Below are 22,377 nucleotides of genomic sequence, written 5' to 3'. Positions count from 1 at the left end.
GGAAGGATGATCATATCCCAGAGGAGGTAAACTTAAAGAACAAAATCTTCCCTGGGAGGTCCCCTCACCACGTACAGGAATCCACACCGAGGGGTATTTCTGCAGAAATTATGAATGATTTATTAGAACAGCAATTTTATCAGACACCTGTAGAATTTATTTTAGTTCAGCATTTACTTATCGCAACAAAACCTTTCTAAAACGATTATAACGACAAAATATAACATCTAATGATTATTAGTGTATGTAACATTATATCAACTCTTATTAAACATGAAGTGCTTGGATGGTCCTCCTTGTACTCTAACTACCTCTGCAAGACAACGTGGCATACTGAAGATGAAGTTATTGATGTAAAACACCATGGTTCAATTCCAAATTGTCACTAGAAGGTGCTACAACTCAGCCACAGCAGCTGGTTTAGGGTTGAAGTTAACTATTTTCCTGCTCAGTTCTGTCGAACAGTTGAATGTGAATACAGTCTGGAGGTTTTGGTCGCAATGGTAATCTTGTAATGTTCTCGTAGTCGAGATAATCCCGTATAATATGAGCACTATCATCCTGGAACATAAAGTAATTGATAGATCTTGTCCCAGCATAAGATACAAATACCATTTCCATGTGATGGCTATAGAAGACGCCAATGATGTTTTCCTGGTGGTTATGAAGGACAGTTTTTCCATCACAATGAATAGCTGACCTTTGTGTTCCTTTGTGAGAAAGACAGTCTTCCCCATCTATTCTCCAGAAATCAGCTTCAACAAGACGTGAAAGGCAATGACAGGTTGTAAGCACACTACTTTAAATTGGTATACTGTCTTGCCCGAGTAACACGGTGACGGCAGTGAAATCTGGTTAATATCGCTTTGCAGGTAACCATTCTTGTAAGTCTCCTATTAACTGTTTTTTGATAAATACTACGAAATGAATCTGTTCACGCAGTTCTTGTCGTAAACTGTTGCAAGACTCATTCGATCTTGACTTGCTAACCTGAATAAAAACACGAACTCAGGCATTAGTTTTTCGACGTCTTCCAATACAATTTCCTTGAACATCCTTTCCTGTAGCCCGATGATATTTCGCGATTATGGCTACAGTACACTGGGGCACCCTTTGTTCTAGCAATGTTTGTTTGCTTCATAATTTTTCCGGACAGTCGAGTAATCTGACACCCTGTACTTTTTGACACGTGGCGAGATACAACTTTGAACGAAATACAGAAAAATATATGAAATAATCCTTAATCTCTTTCGAAAACGATTATATAAACAACACACCTTTTTATATCCAACAGGTGTGTAAGCTTGCGCGCGCGTGTTTTAATAAACTAACTCAACATATTTCACAAGCCCCTTTGGGGCTTGCAAGAAAACCAGAGGGACTCAAAAACATTTGTTTTTCTTCAGCTTCGCTCGCGGAGTTAAAGTTTTGTTCTAATCGGAGAAAATAATGGTCATACTTGAGGGCATGGTAAATATTGGATTATTTGAGGTTGATCTAAAAGAACATTAAAATTGAAAGCGGAAATGGGGGTGAGCTACAAGATAGGACAGGATAAAGAGAATGAAGGAAGAGCTGGCTCGGCTGAAAGGAAAAATGTTTTCAAGGAACTTGAAGGACGGCTAAGTGGTCCGTGGAAAGTGAAAGAAACCAAGGTTATGGTGAAGTTGCGAGTTCATGGATTAACAAATCCAGCATAACAACAAAATAAAACAATTTACGCAGCCAGAATAGCAACTTCAAGATGTTTGTCCAATCATACGCTACCTTCTCTGTTACTACTCTGGCATTTCCTCTATAACTACTCCATGCATGTAAAAAATACAGTATGCAAACACTTGGCCGAGACTATATATACTTTTTTGGTGAATGTGCGAGATTTTCGGATCACTTATTTTTATTCCTAAGAGTACTTACCTCATACCTTTTTGTTCAGATGTCTCAGATCTATTATTCTTTCAAAATATATAACCAACCGTTTCTCGAATGATATTTTGTTTGCCTATTCAAACAATAACTACGTTAACAGTAAACTGAACTTGCTAATTAGCTTCTGTAAAATCTGTTGTATGAAAACTACTGGTTACAGGGGAGTGAGAAGGCTTCTCAACCTAATAAAATTTGGACACAATGTCATGTTGAGGCTTGAGTGCAATATCTCAATTCAAATAACCTGTTCAAAGAATATAAACTCCAAACTCACACTAACTTTACAAGGCTTATTACCACTTTCTGAAATGTATATAACAACAACACTACAAAAGGGTTTGAAACAGGATTAAGCAAATTTACACGTATAGAACAAGTATTGTAGTATGTAACATTAATCTAAGCAAAGACATTAGTGCAAGTTTATGGCCTTCCCTAATCCGGTTTAAAAAGATATTTAAGTACGTGAAACATCGCCACGAAAATTTTGTAAATCGTCTGCTACATACTTCTCTCTAAGTTAGACTTGGCCAGGTGGGTTAAAACGTTCGACTCTTAATCGTGGGTTCGAATCCCCGTCACACCAAACATGCTCGCCCTTTCAGCCATGAGGGCGCTATAATGTGACGGTCAATCCCACTATTCGTTGGTAAAAGAATAGCCCAAGAGTTGGCGGTGGGTGGTGATGATTAGCTGCCTTCCTTCTAGTCTTACACTGCTAAATTAGGGGCGGCTAGCGCAGATAGCTCTTGTGTAGCTTTGTGCGAAATTCACAAACAAACAACAATCTCTCTACGTTATACGCTATATACTTTAAATTAATAAATTATTTTCAACGGACAAATAAACGCCATTTTTGAACAGGATAACTTACAATTCACTGATATACTTCGTTTAACTCATTTTTTACTGCTGAAAAATTATTGTATTGGTTACACAAACACACACAAAACTTAGAATTAGAAAAATTCACCCTGATCAGCACCTTTGCGAAAACAGTCAACTCAACCTTCTATGGCTCAAATATATTCACCTCTATTTTTCAACTAATGGATAAAACTGGCCAGCAGCACCAGTTTCCACAATCTTTTATTATTTTATTTGGCTCTTTCAACGGAATATCGAGATTGAATTTTCCTCGTATAACACACATACAGTGGATCATATTCGGTGACATCACGTCTCGAACCTGCATACTTCGATGACCACCCTGAAATACTAGCCCCTAGACCACGCCCATCTACACATAAATGTATTGCATGTTACGAGAAAATGTATATGCATTGTTTAACGCATAAGCAAAAATTCCAATAACACGTAGGTTAAGACTGTCCATTTTTAACTTAAAAGCACAACTATTAAGTGACTACAGTTTTGTTTGTCGGACTCCACCTACAGCTGACAATAACAAAGCATTAAAGAAATGGTTAAGTGGTGGGGTGCACATAGGTGGCGCTGCCTAGACAGCTTCCCAAAGAACCATCCTGACCCACCTTCAGTCTGTGAATACGAAGGTTCGCGATTTATAATCTATTCACTGAATAATAATCGTAATATTATGTATACAAGGGACGTTATTCACATGTACACTATACATTAGTGATGCACGCCGATAAGCCTGGCGTTATGACGAAATTAATTATTTTTATCTTTAGAAAATTGATATAAATAATTATAATTACGAATTTTTCAGAAGATATTTCAAAAGTGGCATCTTGTCCTCTAAATAAATGACATTTTTTTTTAAAAGTACAAACGTCAAAGAGTAATATGAAAGCTTAGTTGTTATCTATGAAATAAATATCTTCGAACTGAATAATTGCAGTTTATGAGCTATTATTCATTCATTTGATTCAAAGGTTGATTAACGCACTACAAATAAACCAAGACATACAATAATTGGGCTAAAATAAGTCTAAAAATAAATATATTTTAAGGTCTTCCCATTTTAATCTGTTTCAGTGGTAAAATATACATACAACGAGATTACAGATTTTGAGTGAAATTATTTTTATTTAAAATTAAAAGTAAGTTATTGTTATCATTCACTATATTCCATGAATTTTATTACTGTTAAAATGCTATAGATTACAAAAAATAACGAAAATTTGCTTTACAAAGCGCTCACTCACAGAGAAAAACAATTTCATACCGTAGGTATTCATTCACCTAAAAATGTTTAATTATATTTCAGAAGTGTATAAAACAGCTCGAGATCGGATTTAGCTTACATAGCAAAGAATGTATATTAATAAAAAACTTACGATATTTCTTTAGTACTTAACTTCCTTTCTTAATTGAAAACTAATTCCAGGTCGCTCCTGAGAAATACGATATACTTACATGTTACGAGTGGTGTAATACAAACCGTGATTTAATTAGTAGAAAACATTCCGCGCAAAGAAGAACATTCTAATACGACTTAGTTTGAGTCATAGTGTAAAATAAAATGTTTACGTGAAGATATATATATGAAGTCGTTAGCGTTACATTACTTTTACTAAACATGGGGAAAAGCTGTAATATCGTTAATGTTGTCTATTCTATAATGACTAAGCAATCGACTCTAATTAATCCGTCAAACCGATGGGGGGAGGGAAAAAATGTGCGGAAAAGTGAAAAATATTTTTAGGGCTAGACCTGGAAACGAGCAATTTCATTTTCCTGTTTGTTGTAGATTATGGCTCTGCACTACCCTAACCACAAGAAGTGAAAGTTATGTTCCTACCGCTAGGAGAAACCCTTTCGTTTTCTCTTGTTTTGCGTGATTGGCTCACGCTTCAGGTGCTGAAAATAGCCCATACTTTTTAAGTCTGGCAGTTAGGCCGTTTCTGCCTGTAGAGCAAACGCGACCACAAAATGTTAGGAAACAAATAACACAAAATGGTTCTAATTCGAAAAATTATTTGCAAAGTAAGATTTATGTGCTTTATATAAAAAATATTCTACTGATAAAATTCTTTAAAAGACGTTTTCAATTTTCGAAATCTTAACTGAACTTAAAGTATATATAGCGCGATAAGACAAATGAAAGAAAATAAATATTTCTTATGAAACTATAGTGTTGCAACATACACATTTAACAAAGAGCTAAAGAAAATCGTAAAACTGTCCTACTCCAAAGAAGTACAAATTTAAATCGCTCATATCAGACATTTTGTGCTGTACAAAATCATAACAGATTTCAACGTTTTACCTCAATATTTTCTTCTCTACCTTTTCAGTATTTATACGGATTGAATTCAGTAAGCTTTTCATAGAAAATATATATATTACCTAAACTGACTGAGTTTTATATGAAGTGGTCTTCATATTTAACACGAAAGTAGTCTATGCTCAATGATCAATATGTAACGTTTAATACATAAAATACACTGAATATGGCTTGTACTGAAGGAAGGAGAGAAGAGTAATTAGTTAAAGCGCCATTTTTTGGTCAACATGGCATCTAAGGTTAAAATAAGATATTCTAGCAATATACTTATATATACCATTAACGAATTTGAACGAAATATGGATGCGTGTTTATCTTTAACACATATCCTTAAAATCAGTGATCGTATTATTGGATGAACTGCAGTAATTTCTCTTGTAGATTTAGCAGCAGGGTATTATGACCTAATATTATATTTTTTCATCTTAAATCACATACATTTTTGCTCACAAAGAATGTGTGTAGAATTACAATCAGAACCAATATACAAAATGCTTTCGAAAGAATTACTTCTTGTAAATAAAAAACCTTCGACAACAATTTAGCTATTGTAAATTAAAAACATAACTTAGCCCAATCTTTTCAGTACTAATTCTGAATGAGCCCGGCATGGCCAAGTGTGTTAAGGCGTTCGACTCGTAATCCAAGGGTCGCGAGTTCGAATCCCGGTCGCACCAAACATCCTCGCCCTTTCAGTCGTGGGGGCGTTATAATGTGAAGGTCAGTTCCAATATTCGTTGGTAAAAGAGTAGCCCAAGAGTTGGCAGTGGGTGGTGATGACTAGCTGCCTTCCCTCTAGTCTTACACTGCTAAATTAGGGCGGCTAGCGCAGATAGCCCTCGAGTAGCTTTACGCGAAATTAAAAAAACAAACAACATCTCATTCTGAATTTCCAAATGGCGTAATTTCGGTGACATCCATTTCGAACCGTGCTTAAAACAAACATATTATACGGCAAAAATTACTTATAGTATGTTTTCCCAGTTGGTTTTGCATGCTTAAAATACTGATACAGTTTTTTCTCTCTTGTTTGTTTAAATTTTTTATTTCTTCCAAACCACACAAATTACTGTTACTGTCGAATTTTTCTACTACAAATCGCACTCCTACTCTTCGCCTGGCCTATCCGAATGGTTAGGGCACTCTACTCCAATCTTAGGGTCGAAGTTCGAATCCCGTTACACCAAGCATGCTCACTCGCCATGGGGACGAAATAAAGTAATGGTCAAGCCCACTATTCGTTGGTAAAAGAGTTGGCGGTGGATGGCAAAGATCATCTCCTTTTACGCTACTAAATGATAGAAGACTAGCGCATACAGCTCTCGTGCAGCTTTGAGCGAAATTAATATATATAAATATTAATCTTTATACTTAAGAATTTAAAATTATTTTTCGTTTTCTCTTTTTTTTGTAATTATATATTTGTGTTTAGTCATTTGTAAGAACAATGCTTAGATCGACAAATTGGAATAAATTCTGTATTTAAAGCGATTGAAGAAAAACAATATTTAAGAAGGAAACATTTCTCAAATATTTACTCTGTAGAAAATATAATATTTAAGTCTTAAAGTAGAAAAATATTAGTGTTTTTGTTCTTAATTGGCAAATTACAATTTTCCCATTGACGCTTTCCCAGATTGCAAGGCATGCGCCCTAGCTACGAGACCATGCCAGACCTAAACATTTGCTTAAAAAAAATTCAGACTTAAAAGAAAATCGCTTATATTTTATACCTTATCAAACTTTTCAGTTGAATTTTTACTTGGGGGCATAAGGAGATAAAGTTTGTTTTACGGACAAAAACAATTAACATTTTCATATCATGGGAGTTCTAACGTGGAGAATTTTAAACTTTTAAAAGACTATATCTGATACGAAGAGGGTGCTCGGAGAACAGATTTCTCCAGTGGGGCCTCCTTCACATCATCTTGGTGAACATGCCACTTACATACACGCAAATATACGAAAAGCTATTTGAAAATTACGATTTGGACACTCTTCAATGAAGCTCCAGTAACAATACGTTTTCACGTGAATTGAATACATAAAACAATTTCGTTTACTTTCTATGTTTTAGTTTGAGAAAGTAATCTCTAGATGGCGGTAGTCAAAAACCTCATCAGCCGGGTCTAGGCTACTTATTTAGTGGCAATGACCTACCTTCGCTCATCTTTGACTTGAACCACTGACATTGCTATCTTAACGTACATAGTACTCGTAGTTATAATTAATCCTCTATTTTACTTATCTCATAATGTTCCTTAGCAAGTGAATTTATGACAACATTTTTTTTTTTAATTTATGGTATTTGTTTCATTAGAATGATAAAATTTCATTCTTTTTTTTTTTTTACCGGTTTTTGTCTAAGGTTTATCAGTGGTAGCACATTTGTAGAAAATAATATCTGGTAAATGTGCAAAAGTTCAAAAATACATACATCCAATGTTACATCGAAAAAAGGAAAAAATAAAGAAGTGCAAGGCGAATTTATAACAGTAGAAACGTCAACAATTAGCTCACAGTAGTAGTGTTTAGTAATACTTAGAACAAACAAAGATAAACGGTGCATTGAACTAAACGTTTAATACATGAGAGCAAATACAAACTGAAAAAGTAAATATTTATATTGTATAGCAGTATCTGTTTGTAATTAAGCACAAAATATAATAAAGGACTATCTGCTCTTGCCAGAACAAGTATCGAAACCCGGTTTCTAGTGTTGTAAGTCCGCAGATATAGCACCATGCCACTGGAAGTCATCTAGCAATAAATATCTAAACTACCCAAATTATATTTAAACGAACAACACCAAACAGAAAATAGTACTTGTTCTGAGAAGTATTAATTGAATACTTTATCTGAATAATGATGTGTACTAAAAATTTATATTTTTAACAATGTTCTATTAAAACCAGTTGGTAAATCGTATGCGCGAGCCGAGTTGACTTTTTGTTTTCCGACCTTCAAATAACTTGGGGTGTAGTGGGTCTAGACTCACGTGTTCCAACCGGTAACTTATCAGTCAACCCGAATAAGAAACTAGTAGCTAATGCAAGGAATTACGAAGAAAGGTTAAAGGCTTTTTGTACGCTCAACCGGGTTAACACGTGATATCTTTCCTCCATTTCTTTTGCAAGTGCTTTACTTTTACCGTACAGTATAGTGGTTCTTTTTTATTAAAAGCATAAAATATACTTTTCACTGTTTGGTCTGGTAAAAAACGCAATCTCCTTTTTTCCTTTTTAAAATCACGCTCGAAATTATACAGAATGTGTGAATACCAAAGCAATACGCTGATATTCAAATAATATATTCGTGCTATTTAGATGTTTATAAATTGAGAAACGGATATCATAGCATCATCACTTTCAGCTATTTTTATTTAGTTGGATATGGCTTACATGTTTCGAAGATTGTTCACGTATCATTAAAGCGATATAATTTCCATTTTGCTGCTTTTACCTTAAAAAATTCGTATTTCGCCTATGCTCTAAAACTTAGAGAAGTATTTAGTTTTATGAACAACAGACATTATTACATTTCTTTCGTAACATTTTATATTGTGAATCGGACGCAGTTAACTTCACACTATAAAGAAATTAGATCCGTTATGTTCAGATTAAATATGATGTCTGATTTTCAGTCATGTAAGTTTTGATTTACTGTTAATTTCAGTTAAGAAAACTTGAGTTGATAATTCACTTAAAACTATTCTAGGCGACTATAAATTTTGCTGCATCTGAGTAGCTTGTAAAATATAAATCCATACTAATATTTCTTTAAAAAATAAAAACATGTAATATGATACCAATTAATTTGCTAAAATATGTATTCAGACATGCTTTAAACCTGTGTATTAATATATTTCCATTAAAAAAAAACAGTTGCATAGAAATTCTGTTGTAATATCAATGGGCTAAACTACGCTTTTTCATTCATAAGCTCTATTTCTGCTGCCTTCGTAGCTACTAAATTAATTGTTCAGTTCAACCAGTCTTTCGTTTTATTAATACAATTTGTCACAATTGAGTACCATATATAGGTTTTGGTTAAAATTAAATCAGTGAAGCCAACATTACACCCCTATACATTTGATTACAAAATTATCCCATTTTCTAATAATTCTTCACTTTTTAATTTTGAAAGTGAAAAGAGAAGCAAAGTTAAGATAACAGCCGGCATTACATTATACCTACTTACACGACAAGCTGGCAAACGTCATTTCTATTGTTAGGTATTTCTTTATAAAGTACTTAACTGAGTATTTATACAAAATATATTAACATATTTCCTTTTATGATGATGACCCTAATCAAATCAATAAAACCGATATTTGAAACGCGGTATTTAAGAAAAAGCATGCAATGTTGTCAAAAATTATAAATAATACAAATGTAGTTTACATTGAATAAATGAAAAATCCAACCAGACGGAACACTTTTTTTTTTTTTTTTTTATTGTTACACTGTATAATGAGGTTATTTTGCAACTCTGCTTAACCTTTAGCATATTAGTAATTCCAATTCTATAATTAACGAAAATAATGTCCAAATTAAAGTAAGAAATTATAATATTTATTATCTATCTATCTTGGTTCCCTGGCGAAACTGAAGGAGATTCAACCATTATTAAATTGAAGATAACGATCTCATTCTTTAAGTGTAGCATTAATAGCTCTTGCATTTTCTTTACTCGAGTTTTTTGTTTTGTTGTTTCAAACAACAACGTGTTTAAAGGTATAATTCATTAACTGGTAACTTATAAGTTTATATAATTGGTATCTTTCAACATCAAATAAGCAGCAAACTAATGTCTGTAAGAATATTTTCTCAGTAATAGTTTAAAACAGGTAAAATTAATTTTTTGAGGTTCTGTTAAGTGGTTTACTAAGCAGTTTCTTACAAACAGAGGTTCTTTTATTACACATTGTGGAGTTCTGCGTAGTTATTACATTATGGAATACTAGCTTTGGCGTTCAACTTCTAAACTCACTTGTACATATACTATGTTACAATTAATAATTATCTATTGTATTATCTAAATATTGGTTTTCTTGACCTGACTCTAAGGTATACTTACGTTACGCGATAACAATTTTATTTAGTACGATATATTCATTCAACAAATCTTTTTTGTACTCAACACAAATATTTGTTATACATACGAGGTCGTGAAACAAAATGAATGACCTTACCTCGTCCATAACCTTGTGTGTGTTTTGCAAAACTATTGACCACTGCATCAACAGCTTCTTTAAGCATTGTCTTTGCACGTGCATCTGAAACTGAGCCCGTTGTGTTACCTCTTCTTGCCGGAGGTACCGGAGGAGCTTTCGACTTCGGATGTGCGTGAGGTGCAGAAGATCGCTGCATTCTAGTACTATTGAAACTTCTTGAAAACGAAGGAACAATCTATAACAAAAACATTTGCGAACTTTTCTGTTTATTTATGTTTAATGATAGCTTTTATATTGCAAGGGTATAAAATATAAGTAGTTTATTTATCATTGAGGCAAACACTTGACTGAACACGTAAACTCTAGATTCACCCAAACACCTTTTAAAATCGGCAACCTCTTTGCTCCTACGCAATACTTCAAACTACACAAACAATTCCTCTGTAAGAAACTATTAACTACAGTGACAAAACGTGCAATATAACTAGTGATCCACAGCTTCTTTCTTGCTCGATTCATGAGACTGTCACACTCCACTAGCCAACAACAGTATCTGCACACGTAAGGAATATAAACAGTTATCAACTCTAGATGGCGCTATTAATAGTTGGCTGTTACCGAGAGTTTCAGATTTTGTAACGAAACGAGGTATAGTATGAGTAAAGCGAGAGATGATTTTGATATTTAGAGTTGGGTATGTAAGTAAGTGGGAATTATTACTACCAGAGGTACACTGATAAACATCTAGGCGATAACTTGAGTTAGAGCCTAAATTTTTATAATTTACTTTTGAATTGTTTTTGTAGTATTGACTCAACTAACTGACCTTTAAATTTTCTGAGCTGTAATGGTACAAAACACTACAAAGTAAAAGTAGTCTTAACGCCACAGAACTTACACTTGAAAGTTGAATTGAACACGAGTTGAAGTAAGAATAGGAGTTAGAATAAGGTTCAGTAAGTTAATTTGAGGTCACTGGTAGTTTGGGAAAATTATATAAGTCGCTTTAAATTCAATCTAGGCACATGCATCTTAAAAGAAAAATATATTAATGCTAACAGGAGATCAAACCTGATTCATTCAGTAATTAGCTTATTGGAAACAAAAATAATGGAAAGTAAGATTGTTCATAGAACTATGGGAAATGTAGAGTTTGGGTTAAAATACAAAATAGGAGATCAAAAGGACTTTGATAATCCGTTAATAATGTTAAAACTAAGAGCAAGGTTTGTTTAAGGATGTTACTTTGTTAGATAGAGGTAAGAATGCTAAATTGGGAATTGGACCGAAAAATATTTTGATTGTAAAATGTTTATTGAAGACTGTAATATGGCTGAATTTTTTTTAATATTCTTTTTCTTTATTACAAGAAGATATTAGCAATATTCTAGTCCGTTTTCAGTCTAATTCTGTGGGAAGTATACAATTAACCTGAATTACGTAGATATTAATGCATCGATGGTAAATAACAAGATTGAGATTGAAAATAAAGCAGCATGACTAAATAAATGTGTTTTGTTGTTGTTGTGCTGTATTTTTCCACTACCTTCCAGTGTTTAAAGGAGTTCAAATATCAGATAAGCAAGACCCTCTATCGTTTTCAAGTGCACAGACAGTGCCTAAGATTTGGAAAGTTGTTAGTGTTACTTTGTGTTTGAAGGCGTTGATAAGAAGTGTTGTAGAACTTATAGGATCTATAAACCAGTTAGGTTTACATATTTAGTGGGAAAAATTCTAGAGTTTGATAAAAGTGTTGAAAAGTTATTTATTGAAGTTACTGTATCATAAAAGAGAGCCAACATAGATTCACTAAAGAGGAAACTTGCCTTACTAATCAGTTGACTTTCTTTTCAGAAGGTTACCTTGTTATCTGAATGGTGGGAAGGGTGTAAAATTGGTCACTTGAAGTTTCAGAATACTGTTGGAAATCGTTCAGAGCACAATTATGGAGGAAGGGGGGACTTTTGGTAATAGGTTAAGATCTTGTAAACAATTTGTTAGAGAGAAAAGAAGGTTAAAAGGTGATCCTAGTGAAGTTTACAAAATTATCCAGGTGATTAACAGGATGGACACCTCTCATTTCTTTGAGCTGGAGATAATAGGATAAAAGAACACATTTTAAGGTTTGAAAAGACAGGCAGGATCAATAAAGATGGTTATCACCCACTTCAATATTAGAGTAACATTAGCAACTACTCAGGCCATTGGTACCTCTCAGTATCTACTAACCAACCAAAATGAAGAGAGATACTTGCATATGTTTGATTTTCTTTCAACCTCTGGCAAACTACTTTTCTATTTTTGGTGCCTTATCTGTTTTTTAATTGATCAAATTTTCATTTTTACCATTGTGAGAGTAATATTATATGATTCAGGTATATGTCAGTATTTTTCACAGAATGCTCATGGTCAGAAATTTTGTTAACATTTTGTAAAATAGAAAACATTTAACATCTAATAATTTTAAAGTCTTAGACAGAATCCATCATCAACATCCTTAAAAAAATTATAATCACTTGCTGTTAATTGTAACATTAACTGTAAGTTATTTTCTCATAAATGCTTTTGGATATTTAACTTTTGTATAGTTTCATAAATCTTCAAACCTATCAGTCATTTTAAATCTTAAATTTATAGCACATTACCTTTATTTCTTCTCTTTTATGTCATGTCAGTTAGATTTGATCTTTTCTGTTTTCAGGAATATTTCTACCTTGAATTAAAACAATTTATTTAAAAAAAATAATTTCCAAATCCGTCTGAAATTTCCTTTTGTTAATTTTAACTCCTCATGAATTGGATAAAGACGAATATAATCTTATAGGCTTAGAATTGGAATTATAAAAATTTAGGTTCTGAGATATTTTTTATTGTTATAGCATTAGCAAAACATCAAATTTAATTATGCAATGATCACTTTTCCCAAACTACTATTTTCCCACTTGAATTCTTGCAATCTCATCCTCATTAGTTGTTAATAACATGTTAAAATTGCACCCTCTATGAACAACTTTGTTAAATTTCTCTTTCCTAACCAGTTGACTCTAAAATCTGTCGAAGTCTTTTAAATTAGTTTCATAATTACAGCATTAACATTCCTGTTGATAACAACCCTGTTCTCAATACAAAATTTCTTGTAGATATCATGTCTGATCATTTGATTTTATAACAACAGTTACCAGTTTAGACCTTTCTACCTTCAAACTCTTGCTTGTATCTTTTGTAAATTCATCTTTTTAATAACAATTCCCTATATTTTCATTCTCAATAGAATAAAGTTCATCCCTTATATAAATACCTATCCTATCCTTTCATGTAAAAATTCTACCACTATTAAATAATCTAAAATATGAAACTTCAAAATACTTTCTGTTATCAATATTCTCTACATCTAACCAAGTTTATGTAATTCCCACTTTCCAGTGTATAAAGTCTTAAATTAGAATTAGATTCTTCAGCTCCATTTTGTTCCTGTTACCTCTAATATTAGAATTGTAGTAGTTATGATGAAATCTAAATGTGAAAGACATTTTTAAAACTATTATTTGACTAACTTTTTTTTCTTTCCCTCCAATCTTGACAGTACATGAAGCTTACAACCTGTGTTTGTGTGTTATGTATGTGAGATATGCTGTATTTTATCTTTAATACTACTTTTTTTAACTGTGTTGGTTAAAGTGTTTAATATACCTAAGTTTATTATAAAAATTTATCATAGAGTTTGGTTTGCATTGTTAGTTTAGTATATAGCTTTAGGATTAATCAAAGTTTTTAAGCTATTCCAGCCTGCTAAGATATTATTGGGTTTATTGTTAAAATGTTATTAACAGCAAGGGTGCCCAACTGATCAAATAATGCATTCTAATCTTTTTATGTAAGAAAAATATATTTGATTAGGTATACTCATTGCTGGGTTAATTTTTGGTTTTGATCTAAGTAAGTAGCTTACTCTAATTAAAAGCTTATAATAGTTTTATTGGTTAGTTTTCAGGTTTCCTCATCTTTGTGCAAGTTTACTTAAAACTGTTTTTTTATGAATTTCTTTATGGCTTTTACAAAATATTTTGCTACCTGGGCTGCTTAAGTGGAGCTCATTTCTAGCATATAATTTACTCTTATCCTGAAACTGTCTAACAAGCCAAATTAGCCCACATGCTACTCTAAGCATGTTCTTGATGATATTTCTTTTAAGTCTTAAATCTTGCTACATAATTAATTTCTGTAACTAGTGCAAAAGAGCACTGTCTGAAGAAGTTCTTTATAATTTTTAATCAGCTCTTCTGTTTAACATCTTCCAATACCATTCACCTCTACAAGTACTACAGAAAACAACTAAACTGTAACATGCTCTATAATACAAGCAAACTCTAGTCTTAATTTTTTATGCTTTCCAATATAATTAATTTTATCCAGGGGCACACTGACAAACTGTTTTTTGTCATGCCTCAAATGTGGGTGACTTGGCCTCTCTGCTTTTAATATGTTAGGAAATTGAATGCTCCATGAGTGAGCCTTCATTCCCAACTCCCACCCCTCAGTGTGGATTCCTATACGTGGTGAGGGGACCTCCAAGAGAAGGTTCTGTTATTTCAGTTTACGTCCTCTGGGATATGATCATCCATCCACGTGTTTGCTGTACACGGCAACCCGTGAAAAGGAGGACAGGATCCTGGTGGTTGAGGGGTCCAACCCTAACACGGGCAGCCTTGGGGTGGCCCCCTTGGGTCAATCGGCTGGTCCACTAGTGCTAGGGTCAACCAAGTACCAGTGTTGGATGTTCTCAACAGATGTTGTGGACATTGTATCTGATGCTGGTATTCGGGTATAGTGCTCACGAAACCCTGTCATTGCTGCAGTGTCCTTGTTTCACATTGTAGTGCGTACCCTCGTAGGGCTCCATGGTGGATGGGGTCAGTGGGCACCGAAATTTCCCATTTTTTATTATGGATCTTCCAAATAAAAATTTAAATAAAATAGTGAAAACAGTCCATAGGTAAACGAACACGTCTTGAAGTTTCTAAGTAGCAATCTTCAACATCTGTACCGCCTGTTGTACCTCATTTTCTTATCCTACTTTCTCTTTCAGACAAACCTTTAGGGCAAATGTCTCCCTTTTTTATTCAGAAGGCACTAGAGGGACTTGCCGGCTCTCCAAAGTCAGTAAAGAAACTTCGATCTGGTGACACATTGGTGGAAACATCCAGTGAACTACTTCTGCATTCAAAGGCAATTGGAAATATACCTATTGAGGTTAAACCTCATGCTACTTTAAATTCATCACGAGGAGTTATGGTTGAGAGGGATTTGAAGAACATCCTAGAGTCAGAGATTCTCGCTGGTTTCTTCACCCAAGGAGTTTCTGCAGTAAGGCGTATATCCACTCGCAAAGATGGAATTATGATGCCGACCAATATCCGCATTCTCACATTTACGTCACCACATCTGCCTGCCACCATCAAGGCAGATTATCTTAATTGCAGAATATGGCCATACATTCCAATCCCTCTCCAATGTTTCCACTGTCAGCTGTTTGGCCATAGCTCAAAGACGTCATGTTGTGGTTCCTTGACGTGTGCTCGTTGTAGTGGCAAGGACCATGATGCCTATGAGTGTGAAATGGACCCTCATTGCATCAATTGCAATGGCTCTCACCCGCCATTCTTTTGTTCTTGCTCTAAATGGTTGGAAGAAAAAGAGGTGCAGCGTTTGAAAACGATTTATAACATTACTTATCATAAGGCTCGACAATTGCTGTTTATTACCTCCTCTCAGACGTATGCTGTTGCACTTCATTTCACAACTACAGTGGAAGTGCAGACAGATCTCTCCGTGCCAACAAAATCATTCTCCAAACAAGTAAAGTCTTTTGGCCTTCATGGTAAAATAGTTGATGAGTCAACTTCAACATCCCTCTCTATCCCTTACATACATTCCAACAAATCCCAAGATCCACATCCTTTGGTTCCACGTGCAGGCATTTCCTGGGATCCATCTTCCTCTCTCACCCCAAGATTCAAAACAATCATTCATTCTCGTACTGAGTCTCTGGAATTCCCTTCCAACAGCAAAGACCTGCCCAATCGAACCAGGGCAGGATCCATGGAGGTCGATAGACCTACCTCGAATAAGAAAAGTAAGGAAAAACATGTGGTCGTAAACAGAAAGGTTTTCCACCCAATTCGCCTACACGTAAATAAAAATGGCCACCCTAATACAATGGAACTGTCGAGGATTACGTTCTAATCTGGCTGACATCAAAACACTGATTGTTTCCTACCATCCCATGTGTTTTTCCTTACAAGAAACATTTCTGAAACCTGGCTTTCGGCGGTTTTCTTTCTACAGAAATGACAGGCTGTGTGATGTACGACTGCATGAAGGGCTCGCACTGTTGGTTGATCAGCATATGCTTACCCTGGCATTGCCACTCGATACACCCTTGGAGACCTCAGCCATCTGTGTTTCCTTGGGTCATACTATCACTGCTTGTTTTGTCACCTGGAGAGACATATGATCAATCAGACCTTGATGCTCTCATTTAACAGTTGCTGTCTCCCTTTTTAATCCTGGGGGACTTTAATGGACATCATCCCCTCTGGGGAAGTGCTGATATTGATAGGAGGGGTCGCTCTGTAGAGCATATGCTCTTTGATCACAACCTTTCTCTTTTCAGTACTGGTTCTTCTACTTATTTCCATGCATATCGTCAGTCCTTTACTGCTACTGATCTCTCAATTTGTTTCCCTTCGTTATTCTCTCATTTTTTTTGTGGAGGGTTGACAATAATCCACGAGGCAGTGATCATATTCCTATAATTTTAAGAGATAATTGCCGTGGTCGATGCCACCGGATCCGCTTGCCTTTGTGGAAGCTGGATCAGGCAAACTGGCCCTCTTTCACTGCTCTCGCAGAAGTTGATCATGCCATTGTCTGTAAGTCTTCAATAGACGACTGTGTGGCAGCAGTAACTGACTGTATTATAGAAGCAGCTGTTCAATGTATTTCTAAACCCCCAATACGTTTTCCACTATTTCCTCATTCATGGTGGACTTCTGCCTGCAACATGGCGCGAAAGGCTCAAAAACAAGCCTGGGATACTTTCCATAGATATCCCACACTCTCGAACCGCATTGCTTTCCAGCGGGCCCGTGCTCATGCTCGATATGTAAGACGTAAAAGCCAGAAGGAATCTTGGATTAAGTTCACAACCAGTATATCTTCTACCACCAGTTCCAAAGTCATATGCGACAAGATTCTAAAGGTCAGTGGGCAGTATAATTCCATCCCCCTTTGATCTTGCCTTCTGATGGCCATGAAATAGTTGATACCTGGAGCATTGCTGATACTCTAGGTGACAGCTTTTGCTGGGTATCTAGCACTTCTGCTTCTTCTTCCACCTTCATAGCCATCAAGACTCAGGCAGAGCAAACACCTCTGTCCTTTCACGCTGATTGCCTCTATGACTATAATCGTCTTTTTTCACTGCTGTAACTTAAACTGGCCTTTCATTAATCTGGCAGTACATTGGTTGGACCTGATGATGTATACTATGAAATGCTGCACCATCTATCTCCTGCTTCTTTTACTATTCTTCTGCTTGCTTTTAACCGAATCTGGCAGGAGAATGTTTTTCCTGATGCCTAGCGCCAGGCTATTGTCCGAACTTTCTCTAAGCTTGGGAAGGATCCCAAGATTCCTTCAGACTACACCCTTGTGCAAATTAATTGAAACAAATGGTCATTTTACAATGTTTTCAGCATTGGCTGGACCCGCTGATTTCCTTTAATAGTAATTTTTCCACACAGTCGGCATCATTTCCTCTGTTTTGCAGTACAGTCGATCCATTTTTGGGATATATGACGAAATTGTGAAAAGTATTACGTCATTCGAAATTGCGTTAGAAGAGCAAGGAGACCAGTCAAAAACAACTTCTTACCAACTCAGTGAAGAAAAAACGGTATCAATGGGGTCTGAAATACAAGAACTGGACGCAAGAACAATGGAGGAAGGTGTTATTCAGTGACGATACTCATTTCTTCGTACAGGGTCAAAGAAGTCTGCATGTTCGCAGATCTCCAGGTGAGAAACTTCAGGATTCTCACATCAATCAGTTCGTAAAACATCGCTTGATGAAGATGTTTTGGGAATTTTCAGCTACTATGGCGTCGGAGGCTTACATATCGTAGAAGGTATGATGCGAGTACCACAGTACATCGACGTTTTACAGGGAACAGTTATTCGAGAATTGAAAAAGAGATTTCCAGATAGATCTGGCTTTTTCTCAGCAAGATCTCTCTCCGTGCCACACATCGAAACTTGTGACAAATTTTATGACTACAACGCAAATAAAGGTGCTGGACTGACCTGGAAACTCTCTGGACTTAAATCCTATTGAAAATCTTTGGGCGATTTGTAAAGAAAGACTTCGGGATGAAAGATTGTACTACGAAAGATAAGCTAATTGAGGCCATAATTGAGGTGTGGTACCGCAATCCAAATATAAGTAAAGATTGCAGTCTACTCGTGGACTCGATGCCAAAGCGGATTAATGATCTTCTGAAAAATAAAGGCAGTCATATCATGTATTAATTTGTGAGTAATTTTTGGATTATCAGAAAGAAAACGCATAAAATTGAAAAAATCGTAATTTTTCGTCTTGTTTCAAATAATTTGCACAAGGGTGTACCATCCAATTACTTTGACAAGCTGTCTCTGTAAGACTTAAGAGAGGATGGTTAATGCTCATTTCATTTGGTTCATCGAATGAAATAAACTCCTTTCGCCCACCCAGTGTGGGTTCTGATGACTGCTCTACCATGGACCACCTGATTTTACTTGAAATGTCCATCAGAGAAGCCTTTCTCAAATGACAACATCTTGTATCAGTATTCTTTGACATTCAGAAGGCTTACAATACAACAAGGAGTTATGGCATTTTGCGAGACCTCCATATATATGGGTTACATGGCCATTTGCCCATTTTTTATTAAAAAAATTTAATGGACAGGAGATTCCAAGTTCGTGTGGTTTCAACACTTTCCCTTTCTTTTTTACAGGAACTTGGAGTCCCTCAGGGCTGTTTTGAGTGTCACACTTCTCAGTATAAAGGTTAATGCCATTACTGAAGAACTCCCTCTCTGTGTTGCAAACAGGCTCTGTGTCGATGATTTTCACATCTCCTGTCTGTTGATGAACATGAGGCATACTGAGGGGTAGCTACAAACTGCCCTCAATCATTTACTGAAGACTACAGCAAACGGTTTTAACTTGTCTCTCTAAAACCGTTTGCATGCACTTTTTGCCACAGACGAGGTATTCACCATGATCCTGAACTCTGTTGTGCTTCCTGTGGTCCCTTAAACAAAGTTGTTGGGGTTTATATTTGACCGTAAGCTGACCTTTATATCACACATCAAGCAGCTACGGGTCAAATGTACAAGAGGATGTAATTTGACATCCTCCATGTCCACTCTTCCATCACCTGAGGAGCAGATCAATGTTCTATGCTGAAGGTATATCGTGCTCTTATTCGTTAAAAACTTTACTATGGATCACTGGTCTATGGTTCTGCCAAGACTTTGGCCTTAAAGATGCTGGACCCCATTCATCATCAAAGACTTCGGCTCTCCACTGGATCTTTCTGCACTTCCCCAATTCAGAGCTTATACATAGTCTCATGAACCTTCTTTGCACCTCTGCCATTTGCAACTGTCTTTACTATATATTTGGAAACTTTGTTCCTTACCAAAGCATCCCACCTGGGATTATGTTTTCTTTCCTTGGTAGGCCATACTTTTTCAGAATATACGATCTGCTATTGCTTCTTTTGGCCTTCGTATCCAGGTGCAGTTGGATGAATTGGGTCTATCTTTGGATAACATTGCTGTATCAGCCCATCCCACCATGGCTTCTTGTAGTCCTACAGTGTGACCTATCTTTAAGTCATTTCAGTAAAGCAGACACTCCTGATTGTAAATACTGTCTGTTATTTGCTGAACATCTTTTAAACCATTCTTCAACTCCTATTTATTTAGATGGTTCAAAATCAGGTGACTGTGTGGGCTCAGCCATTTGTTGTGGTTTAGTGGTTGTGCACAGAATTCGCTCTACAGGATCTGTGTTCACTGGTAAACTGTGTGCCATTTCTCATGCTCTGGATCACATAGAAGCTAAGCAGTACTCAAATTGCACTATTTATACTGTCTCGCTCAGTTATCTACTGGCCCTGGAATCACTTTACGTTGTATCACACTCTCTTATCGCCAATATTCAAAACAGACTGGCCCATTTCTCTTTAACATGTACTTCTATCCAGTTTTTCTGGATATCGGGCCATGTTGGTATTTGTGGGAATGAGCTCGCCGATGCTGCAGCAAAAGCTATCTGCTCTGGCACTATCACTACTGTGCCTGTTCCATACATGGACTATGGTCCTGCATTCAAGGTTAGGCTCCATGCCAGTTGGCAGTCGGCTTGGAATGAGCAACATTGGACATTAGACGTCGTGCTTCCGTAAGGATTGGAAATAGGAAGTTGTTCTAATTAGACTATGCATTTGTTACAGTTTTTTAACTCATCGTTTTTTTTTATCTGGAACTGATGCACCATTGTGTAATCTGTGTGATACTGAGGTCACAGTAAGCCACATTTTACTTTCTTACCGTCATTATGACTCTCAACGACGGCGCCATTTTCACCATATTCTGTTCCAAGGTTTGTTCATAACGTTAGATTGTGTTATTAGTGATGGTAACACTGTCCACCTTGGAAATGTTTTTAATGCTATAGACTAGATGTAAACATAAGTTTTATGCTTTTTTGTTTCCTTTTATTTCACCTTAAATTCCTTTTATAAATTTCCTAATTTCACTTTAATTTTATTAGACAGTGTTATTAGTGGTGGAAACACAGTCCACTTTGGAAATGTTTTTTTGTTTTTTAAAGGCCACCAATCTTTTTAATGCTATTTAAGTTTTCATTTATTCGTTAGACCTTTTTTAGTGAGATTCCCTTTTATGAATCACAGTCCATCTAGTTTGATTTCTTTTATATTACCTTAAATTCCTTTTATAAATTTCCTAATGTTCACTTTATTTTTTTACTGGATGTTTGGCACAGATAGACTATCTGCTTTGTGCCATAAAACACCTAATCAGCCAATCAACCCAACTCCCTATAGTATCTTCCTGAGTTGGCTGAAGTTCTTTAAACTTATGTAGATTTTGATAATCCTTTTCTGTCTCAAGAATTTGCTGTTTCTTCCCAATTGCAGCCTGAGTAATCACCTAGGCCTAATTCAATCTTCATGGATTTTATGTTTTAGATTTGTGATGTTTTATCCATTTTGTGCCACCTAGCCACACAAGAAATTGAGTTTTGATATCAGTGGTGGGAAAAACACAGATAGACCTTTGTGCTTAACTACAAACAAACAATGAATATTAATTGTCCCTTTCCCCTGTCTCTTATTCACTTCATCCTTTCTTGTTAGATTAGCCATAATCTCAGCCATTTCTGGTACTTCTTATCTATCCTGTTATTGGGTCCATACAGATCAATTTGTCACATAATTTAGTAAAAGGATCATTATTCCACATCCTCTGTGTATATCATTTCTTATGATTGTGTGGACTGTTTTTAGATCAGCAGTTGTTGGATTTATTGTTACCTATTTGTGGTGGAGGAGCTCCTAAATCTAATGTTAGTCTTACCCACTCCTGATATTCTCACTTTTCTCTTACTCTAATTAACCTTTTATCAAATTCTCTCCACAGAAATCCTGGGGAGTTTTCTGCAGATATCCTTCACTTCTCTCCTCCACATTAGTCTACATTTTATCCTTGTCTGTGGTGTTACCTACATGGTTTCTTTGTTGATGGGACCTTATAGTTATGGATAAGAATGCAGTATTGATTTAGGCTAATTTATCCTCTCTATATATATATATCTTAGTGACTTGAACCTTGCGCCTTTTCTGAGATATTATGTATTTAATACAGTTCCAGGAAGTATCAAGTCTCAGGTGACATTGGCCCTTCAGAAATTCACACTTATGGGC

The 22,377-nt window shown here is 35.5% G+C and overlaps 1 protein-coding gene across 1 annotated transcript in view; it reads right to left on the bottom strand.

Moving 5' to 3' along the window:
- lft (Limb expression 1 family member lowfat) overlaps positions 1–10,865 on the bottom strand; it is a 97,894-nt gene extending 87,029 nt beyond the window's left edge. Inside the window, exon 1 of the mRNA XM_076490315.1 lies at positions 10,338–10,865. Coding sequence (XP_076346430.1) covers positions 10,338–10,515 — 178 coding nt within the window. The 5' untranslated portion in view covers positions 10,516–10,865. The remainder of the gene's footprint in view (positions 1–10,337) is intronic.
- Between the last annotated feature and the right edge of the window lie 11,512 nt (positions 10,866–22,377).

Source organism: Tachypleus tridentatus, chromosome 2, assembly GCF_004210375.1.
Source record: "Tachypleus tridentatus isolate NWPU-2018 chromosome 2, ASM421037v1, whole genome shotgun sequence".
NCBI lineage: Eukaryota > Metazoa > Arthropoda > Merostomata > Xiphosura > Limulidae > Tachypleus > Tachypleus tridentatus.
The sequence above is the reverse complement of the archived record's forward strand: the minus strand, read 5'-3'. Positions and strand labels throughout refer to the sequence as shown.